The 10,119-nt window shown below is 38.4% G+C and overlaps 1 protein-coding gene across 4 annotated transcripts; it reads left to right on the top strand.

Moving 5' to 3' along the window:
* The first annotated feature begins 783 nt into the window (after positions 1 to 783).
* Positions 784 to 3,879, top strand: LOC137720366 (uncharacterized protein At1g01500). Of its 4 annotated transcripts, none has more exons than XR_011066504.1 (3): positions 784 to 1,790; positions 2,694 to 3,310; positions 3,494 to 3,879. XR_011066504.1 is itself a non-coding variant. In XM_068459426.1 (2 exons), the coding sequence occupies exons 1-2, from the start codon at positions 1,110 to 1,112 to the stop codon at positions 2,922 to 2,924; spliced, it is 912 nt and encodes a 303-aa protein (XP_068315527.1). In that variant the 5' UTR covers positions 784 to 1,109; the 3' UTR covers positions 2,925 to 3,575. The 4 variants fall into 4 exon arrangements, 1 of the variants encoding a protein (XP_068315527.1); XR_011066502.1 differs by having other exon boundaries at positions 2,694 to 3,335; positions 3,582 to 3,878; XR_011066503.1 differs by having other exon boundaries at positions 3,582 to 3,878.
* The last annotated feature ends 6,240 nt before the right edge of the window (positions 3,880 to 10,119 follow it).

Raw genomic sequence — 10,119 nt, forward strand, 5'->3', positions numbered from 1 at the left:
ATTTAAATTGAACACGGATTACCACCACTTTTAAGTATGATTTAAGCACTGGTTTGGTACTGCTGTATTTTTATAAAAAGTGAGTATAAAAAGCTGAGCACAAAAAGTGTTTGATAAACACTTAAAAACGGCTTATTTTCACAGTTTATGGTGAAAAAAAAAAAACTAAAAACGTGAAGCAGCAAAAATGAGCTTATTCTCATAATACAGTAAAAACAAATTTTTTTCAAAGCACAGCAATACCAAACCAGCCCTAAGTTGCCCCATAGCAAGCACTAATTTATTGTTACCTCACCCTTTAATGTACATAAAATCGTTTAATTAAAAAAAAATTATGATTAAGTTCATCGTAAACGAAATAATGAATTCTGGCTGAGTACAAATTTACAAGAATAAGATTTTCAACCCATTTACTCCAATCCTAGCCTAACCGTTCGAAATGCAAAGTATGATTCAGTCCGAACCACCAAAAGCCAAACCGAAGAGTACCCAACACCACCGTCGTCACTTGGACTTATGCGTAGTTTTGGTTTGATTCAATTTGTAACCATTGATGACAATCGTCAGCCGATACAATTAAAACCGCAACGATACCCAATTGCCCGTGGTGGTTCACAGTTCAAAAACGACAAAGGTTGTTCATTTGTCTTGTAGCGCAGAACGACGCGTGTCGATCACGGTTGACTCCGTCTGCATGCGCCCATCTTTAAACTGAGGAGACAAAATATCTCCAACCAAACACCTCACACCAACAAAATTCCAAATCCATGCCTACCTTCATTTTTCCCACTCACCCAAAAGTCCCAACCAAAAAAAAAAAGAAAAAGAAACTCTCTCTCTTCTTTCTCTCTCCTGGCTCTGTTTGTAAATTTCCTCCGTGTTCAGAAAACCCTGTTTTCCGCAACGACCCACTTCGTTTTCGCAGCCTCTTCCCGAAACGTGGATCACCGGAGAGCTCAGGTCTTCCAATCTCTGAAAATAAAAAAGCACTGGAAAAAAATATTTAATTGAAAAAAAAAGGGGAGAAATCGCTTCTGGGTATTTTTATTTTTCGAAAACCCTAGTTTTCCGCTTCCAGTTTTTCGATTTCGATTGTGAATTAGGGTTTTATGGGGCAGCATGACAAAAATTCGATCCAAATTCTAAACGGGCCGTCGTTGGCCCACTCCGCCTGGTTCGAAATCCGGTTGTTTTACGTCCGGGTTGCGCCCTGCGTGATTGGGAGTGTTCCCGACCACCTCACGCTCCGCCACCTCCGACGCGAGATTGGGGTATCGCTTGAAATCAACGGGATCCGGGTTCCGGCGTCGGACTCGGCCTCGCTCACGCTCCGCCGCGATCGGGTCGATAAGGAGTCGTCGGAGGTGACGTACGTCAGCACCGATAGCGTGAGGGTCACCGGTGGGGTTGAATTTGAGGTGTATGAGAACAATGACATGGTTCTGTGTGGGTCTCTGGAGCGGATGGAGGGTGTTTGGCTCAATGGAAATGCGGGGGGATTGGAGAACGATTCGAGAACCGGGTGGAGTATGGATTGCTACATGGCCGCCTCGATCAATTCGGGTTCTTCCGCCTTTTTCCGGCCAAAACTTGGCGTCTCTGCACCGTCAATAGAGGTATATATCGCCGGGTGTTGCTCCGGGGTGCCCGTGATATTGACGAAAACCATACAGGTTAGTCCGAGGCGAAAGGGCCCGAGGCATGCAACGCTCGATGCCATTCCGGAGGATGAGGAGGTTGGGAAGGAGCACACCAAGGGCTGTAATGGGATGATTCGCCGGAAAGTTCAGGTATTGAAATGTTGCCATTGATTTTGTTGTTGAAAGTTTTGTTCTTTATTTGGTTTGTATTGAATATGGTATCGGTAATTGCTGGTAGCTAGCTTGTGAATTTGTGAGAATTTTGGTGGTGGCGGTGGTAGGAATTTGGATTTCTGATGAATTTATTTAGGTGGGAATAATTTATGTCAACGGATGCACAGTAGTTTGTGGCCTTTTAGCATAAATGGCTATTGTAGAAACATCAGTACGAGGCATTTAAACTACACTTTTGATTGAAATACGGTATCTTGAGGCTCTTCAGAATGCTCCACGAGCCTTGTAGGTAGTTGCTGTGATCATGTTTTTAATTTATTGCACCCAAGTTTTGATCCAGTATTCGTCAAACCTGTGGGTTCATTTATAGCACTTAGAAAATAATCCATTTTGTGGTTTTCTAATGAACGGAGAAGGGGTTGCTTTAAGTTTTTTCCCTCTGGATTTGGTTGTTGAGGGCTATGTTAGTATGGAAATGTTTATTTTTCCCTTTAGTTTTTTCACTCTTCCGAAGGGGTTGCTTTAAGTTGAGCAAACTAAATGAAGGGCTCTGTAAGGTCAATGACACACTAGCGAACAATTTTGGTTCCTTTGCTTTTACTTTTTGGTGCACATATGGACGCGAAACATATAGCTCACTGGGGCTTGAGGTATATATATATGTTTTTTTTTCTTGGGTTTTTTTTTTTTTCTTTTTTTTTTCTGCTGAAATGTTGATTTCTAAGCTTTTATTTGTACTTAAGTCTTCCTGTTTGTAATATCATTTTGGGTTGGATTACCCCCATTACTTATTCCAAGCCTCTGTACTGGAGGAAAGAAGCATATTTGTCATCTGTAGTTTAAACTGACTTGGAGTCCTTGATTGGCGGCCGTATGCAGATCACAGACTCTGAAATTGATGAGTATGAGGCAGAAGGGAAAATCGGACATCATTTCTACTCCGATGAAATGTACACCGGTGAAGATGGCCAACTTACATGGTTTAATGCTGGTGTTAGAGTTGGTGTTGGAATTGGGCTTGGGATGTGCCTTGGGATAGGGATTGGTGTTGGATTGCTCATGCGTTCCTATCAAGCAACTACCAGTAATTTCAGGAGGAGGTTTTTCTGAAGTGGATAATTGGAAACTTTTTTGGGGAAGTCAAGGGGAACGAAATAATAAAAAATTGTGAGGAAGTGAAAACGGCATAAATCGGTAACATAAATCTGTTGAGCATGAGTTTTTGAAGTTGGGTTGGAAGTTTTGTACAGTTTTTCTGTTTAATAGTTTTATGTTCAGATAAAAGCTCTTACAAAGGATGCCAAAGTTGTTCATTTCACTCCAAAGGTTGGTTGGACACCATTGAATTGTTGTTTCATTGAAACATAGACACAGGTGCCAATGTGGATAACCGGCTCAGCCTTCCGAGGCAGGAAAATATAATAAGCTTTGAAGATCTGAAGGAGCTGTAGGTAATAGCAACTACTTGTTCAGCGGCCAGCACAAGCTTGTATGAGGTTCGACTTTGCTGTCGTGGAAAATGTATGTATTTGGCTTTTTTTTTTTTTCCATATCTTGTAGAAAATTTTGCAGTCCTTGGAGTCTGTTGGGAAAGTTCATATCGTGGATGTTTGTTTTTGTAGATAGTGTACTGTTGCATCACTCGCATCGACATTTGATTTTTTTTTCTTCTCTCTCAGTCTCACACTCTGTTTAATAAAATTCGATGCGAGCGAGCAGTGCGCGTGCGGTTGATGAATAATTGTGTTGTTTCTTCTTGCCCTGTAGGTAGCAGATGCGCACATGTTGTTCTGAGATTTTGATCTTACATGAGTTATATGTTATTCGTGAGACTTGCAACCGTTGTATGAAACGCCTTTTTCATAAGACGTTGTGTACAACCGATGTACATAAATGTTGTAGATAAAGATTTTGAGACATGTCAAATGCATTTCATTCGAATGGGAAATTGTGCTACAGTTAGTCGTCGAACGCCCACACTCGATGTTAGTTGTTTTTTAAATTTTAGAATAATTTTATTAACAAGATTTTCGGCACGCATGGAGAGTGCAGGATAATTGTTATGGAGTGTTAATAACAACTTTCTTTCGTAAAATAGCGGATAATAAACAAAATAAATTTGGGAAAAAGTAAATTTGTTGTAAATAAGTCAAAGTTAAGAAAATAACATTTACTAATGACATAAGCGAAGCAGGTGTAAAATATTACATTATAACTATAGCACAAGAAGAAGGCAAATAAATGAGGTAGGAATAGATAATGATGTTATTGATCTTTACTTTCTTTCTCTTTTTTATATCTATTGATAGCAGTCGGAGTCCTCTATTTATAGAGCAACTCTGTATTATTACATGTTAAAAATTTACAACACTTTATGAAAAATGATCTCCTTTATTTCCAAGTCCACATATTGACACTGCCAATGTTTCATTCATCTGCCAATGTTGCAAATCCAATATGTGTGGGTATTGAAAAAATCTACTAAGGTTTTCAATATCACTATGGGCATTTATTAACCCACTAGCATTTTCAACACTCCTCCTTAGATGTCTACATATCAACATCAGTTGCCTCATTAAAACCTTACTTGGAAAAACCCAGTAGGAAAAAACCATAGCGAATGAAAAAGAGTACAACCTTACTTGGATTGTTATGCTTATGTTGCTCGTTAAAACCTTGATAGGAAAAACCCTGTGGGAAAAATCCTAATCGAAGGAAAAAAATTACAACTTGCATGTATCATGGATGCTACCCCTGATTCCGCATTCTCCAAATTTAGTTGTTTGGTAAGTCGACATAATTCGATATGTTGCACTATCTTCTTAAACGTGCACTTTGGTAGATATTTGGTAAACAAATCTGCCAGATTTTCATTGGAACGGATTTGTCTGACTTCAGTAACTTTAGCCTTGTGAAGCACATGTGCACTGAAAAACTGGGAAGATATGTGTTTAGTCATATTGTCCTTGATGAATTATTCATTCATTTGGGTACCACAGACTGCATTATCTTCATGAATGACAGTTGGTGTATCTGTCTTTTAAGGTAAACCACATGAATTCTGAATATGAGGGATCATTGATCTTAACCAAGAACATTCACGACTTGCTTTATGTAAAGCAAGTATTTCTGAATGATTTGAAGATATAGCAACTAATGTTTGCTTGAGATTGTTGTATCTCTATTCTTGAACACATATCTAGTTTGTGAGCGGGCTTTATGCAGATTAGAGAGAAAACCAGCATCTGCATATCTAACAAGGATCTAGTCATTTGTGGATTTCTTTTAGTAGAAGAGACCCATGTATGTTGTCCCACGAATGTATCACAATACATCTTTGACTCCCTTCCAATGACAAATTGTTGGAGTGGAGCTATACCTTACTAACAAGTTGACTGAAAAAGATATATCTGGTCTAGTACATTGTGCTAAATACAATAAAGCACATATCGCACTCAAATATGGTACTTCTGGACCAATGATCAATTCATCATCTTCTTTTGGACGGAATGGATCTTTCTTAATGTCCAAAGAACGAATGACCATTGGCGTGCTGAGTGGATAAGCCTTGTCCATGCCAAATTGCTTTAGGATTTTTCCAATGTAAGCTGATTGGTGGATCAAAATTCCACTAGCATAATGCTCGATCTGCAGGCCAAGACAAATTTTTTTTTTCCAAGGTCTTTCATTTCAAATTCACTTTTCAGGTATTCAGCAATTTTATTGAGCTCTTCAAGGGTTCCAACTAGGTTCATATCATCGACATATACTGCCACTATAGCAAATTCAGAGTTGGATTTCTTAATGAACACATAAGGGCAAATGACATTGTTAATATATCCTTCTTTAATCAAGTACTCACTGAGATGATTATACCACATTCGTCCAGATTGTTTCAGCCCATACAATGATCGCCTTAATTTGATTCAGAGCATACCTCGTGATTTGTTAGTTGTTTCAGGCAACTAAAGTCCTTATGGGACTTTCATATATATATATATATATATATATATATATATATATATATATATATATATTTCAGTATCTAATTCTCCATATAGATACGCGGTGATGACATCCATAAGTCGCATGTCAAGTTTTTTTTAAACCACTAAACTTATTAAGTAACGGAACGTAATTGCGTCTATTACAGGGGAGTATGTCTCCTCATAATTAATTTCAGGTCTTTGCGAAAAGCCTTGTGCAACGAGTTATGCTTTATATCTTGCAATCTCGTTTTTCTCATTGTATTTCTTTGTGAATACCTATTTGTAACCCACGGGGTTTACACCAGGCGGGGTTTGGACTATTGGTCCAAAAATATTTCGTTTTTCCAAGGAATTTAATTCTGCTTGGATTGCAACTTTCCACTTAGACCAATCTTGTCTCTATTTGCATTCATCAACAGAACGGAGCTTAAGATCATCACTTAATATGATTTCAGTGGCTACCGCGAATTTGAACATGTCGTCGATGATTATTTCATTTCAATCCCACAATTCATTAGTACAAGCATAATTTATGGAGATTTCTTTGTTTTCATGTACCTATGTTTTTTCAAGTACATGTGTCTCATCAAAGGCATTTTCTTTTTCTGAAAGTACAGAATCATGAATTGTGGATGTGTCATTTATTTTTTCTTCTTGAATGATTTCATTTGGATTCAGTTGTGTTCTCGACTTTCTCTTTCGAGGGGTTGAATCTTTTGAACCTGGAGATCTACCACGTTTTAGGCGTGCACTAGATGAATCATTCGCTGCCACTTTATTTTGTCTAACAAGGACATCAATTCTTGCAGGTGCATTTGCAGCTCGTATATGTAATTTTGTCACTTTCATAGCATCATTAAATGCATCTGGCATTTGATTAGCAATACTTTGAAGATGAACGATCCTTTTCACTTCATTTTCACATTGAATGCTACGTGGATCAAAATGAGATAAGGTGGGAACAACCCATGTCATCTCTTTCCGTTCTTCTAAAACGATCTTTTCTCCCCCTAATGATGGGAAGACTGTCTCATCAAGTGACAATCAGCAAAGCGAGCTGTAAATATATCACCTGTCAAAGGTTCCAAATATCTAATGACAGATGGTGAATCAAAACCCACGTAAATTCCCAATCGACGCTGGGGTCCTATTTTAGTGCGTTGTGGTGGTGTAATAGGTACATAGATAGCACAACCAAAAACTTGTAAATGTGAAATATTTGGTTGATGCCCAAACACGAGTTGTATTGATGAGCATTGGTGGTTGGGTATAGGTCTCAATCGAACCAATGATGCAGCATGTAAGAAGGTATGTTCCCATGTAGAAACTGGTAATTTTGTTTTTATAAGCAGAGTGCCGGCTATTAACTGAAGCCGCTTGATCAATGCTTCTAACTAAACCATTTTGAGTATGGACATAAGGAACAGGGTGTTCAACATCGATGCCCAATGTCATGTAGTAATCATCAAAGGTTTAAGACGTAAATTCCCCAGCGTTATCAAGTCAGATTGACTTAATGGGGTAATCTGGGAACTGTGCTTACAACTTAATTATTTGAGTAAAAAGTTTGGCAAAAGCTACATTCCGAGTAGACAAGAGATAAACATTTGATCATTAGGTAAATGCATCAACCGAAACCATAACATATCGCAATGGTCCACAAGATGGTTGAATAGGCCCACAAATATCCCCTTGAATTCTTTCCAGAAATGATGGGGATTCAGCATCAACCTTTAATTGTGATGGTTTAATTACCAACTTCCCTTGAAAACAAGCCTATCAAGGGTTATCATTTGAGATAGCAATGTTTCTGCTCAATAATGGATGTCCATTAGAGTTGATAATGATTCTACGCATCATAGTAGATCCTGGGTGACCCAGATGGTCATGCCAAAGCATGTAAACTTTTGAATCAATGAACTTCTGGTTCATAACAATATGTGATTCAATTGTCTATATGTATATATAATACAATCCACTCGTCAAACCACGCAACGTCTTCAATATACGTTTCTGGGTATCATTGGAGGTAATGTATATATACTCCACATTTTCTGCACTTTTTGTTTCAATGTGGTATCCATTTAAACGTATATCTTTAAAACTCAACAAATTTTGAGTAAATCGAGTAACGTACAACGCATTCTGTATGGACAATATTGTTCCATTTGATAATATAATCTGGGCTTTCCCTGAGCCTTCAATCACATCTGATTGCGTTGATATTGTTGTTACCCTTACTTTTGTAAGCATCAATGTCACACCCCGATCCCGACATACGTCCAGGATCGACACGTGATGTCACCAAATACCCGTATATCTAACATACCCCGCCTCCTGAATATATACAAAGTATCATTTAAGATCCAGATGCATAATAATTTTTCGTATACTTTATGGCTGCATCTAACCTCTTCGTTAGACTGCCTACGTACCCTCATTAGAGATCAAGTCATTCGTAGTTCAACTTCTCTACAACTCAACATATAACACGATTCGTTCAAGCCAAAAAGGCATAACATTCCTCAATCAAACATTTGGACTTGACAAGCATGAATTATTCAATTCAAGCTACATAATAACCCACATGATAATCAAGGTTTCTATTTCATCCATCATATACATCATTATGTTTCAACATAATCGTGCAGGTGATGATCATCCAACTCGGATATACCAAACATGATCACCCCTGAATACGTAGGGTCCCCCATCACGGATATACCAAGCAGGACCATCCATGTACCTTTGCTACATGGTGCAATAACTTCAACACACAACTTAACCACATGTCAGCCTCTATGAGTTTCAACGTAGTCATCTACACCATCAACTTCTCAAGGTTATCACTAATATGTCACACAAGCATATAAGTGCTACAACATACTTCAAATAGGATTCTAGGATAACCTTATCATAAAAAAATAATCATACACATCAATCACAGTACTAAAAGATAATTAAACTCAGATATATCCCAACCATCATCAGTACACAAGCCAATTCATGTTTAATAACATAGTCTATGGCTAATATATGAAATCACATTTCAATACAAATCCCATTTATAAGACCAAGACATATTCACATACGATATTAATAAAAGAAAATAAGTTAATATTCATATCTCATATACTCAAGTCACTCTCTAACCAATGTAAGCACACTAGACTTCAACTAGTCCCCTGTAGTATTAATTTTAGTATTTAGAACATTTCGAGACATGTTGACCAAAAGTCAATTCTCGGTCAACAGTAAGGTCTACAACCCTATGTAATTCGATCCAGAAGATCCGTACATCGGATTTCCGATCCATAATGTCCTAAGGTCCACATTATTCTCAAAGAACAACATACTAAAATCTAATTGCGATTCAACAGTCGGATCTCAGCCAATTACTAAAGTTAGGTGGCGATCAATAATTTATTTTACAAACTTAGAAATCCAATTTGGGAAGATCCGTATGTCGAATTCCCAATCCATAAGTTCCTAACATCCTCAAATATTACTTATTATAATGTCTTAAAGTTTGGTGACGATCCAACGGTCGGATCATCGGTTTATATTTTGACCTATTCACGTATCGAAATGAAGCTAAGTCCAGACAATCATTTTACATTGTACGGATATCAAACATGAACTCATGGCATCTAAAAGTGCTTAAAAAGGCATCATTGGCCCACAGGCCACGCGCCGCCACGGGTGGCGGTCGGCCACCCCGAATCGCTGGAAAAATCCAACTATTTCCAAAAATTACCAAAATTTACAGGAATGAAGATCTCAATGAGTAGAGTAAACTTTATACCTGTGGTCAAGGCCAATTTGGCCGGAAAACACCCCAAACTGGCCACAAACCGCCGGAACCCTAAGGTGGGTGTGCTTCGAATTCGGCTTCCAATCGAACTCCGACATCTCCAACACCTCTTGGGCTTTGTTCCTTGGGTTGAGGGGAGTCTTTTGGTGGTGGTCATGGACGGTGAAACTTGTCAGAGCCACCGGAAAAAGGGATAAAGCCACCAGAGGCTTCGAACTGGAAAAATGGGAAAGAAATTGGGAAATCTAACACTACAAAGATGTATGGCTCATCAAGAGCTTTTCATGGACATCAAGATCACCCAAAACGGAAATCAGATGAAGAAGATATGGTCGGGTCAAATATGGTGGTTCGCGAGTGAAAATTGACCCGTTTTGGGTCTCTCCTTTCCCCTCTTTTCCCCCTTTTTCCTGATTGGGCTGTTCCCCCTCCTTTTTTCTCCCCTTTCTTATTGGTCAATTCCCTTAACTCACATAAATATGATTGACCTCCTTCCCACAAG

The sequence above is a fragment of the Pyrus communis genome, chromosome 16 (assembly GCF_963583255.1).
Source record: "Pyrus communis chromosome 16, drPyrComm1.1, whole genome shotgun sequence".
NCBI classification, from domain to species: domain Eukaryota; kingdom Viridiplantae; phylum Streptophyta; class Magnoliopsida; order Rosales; family Rosaceae; genus Pyrus; species Pyrus communis.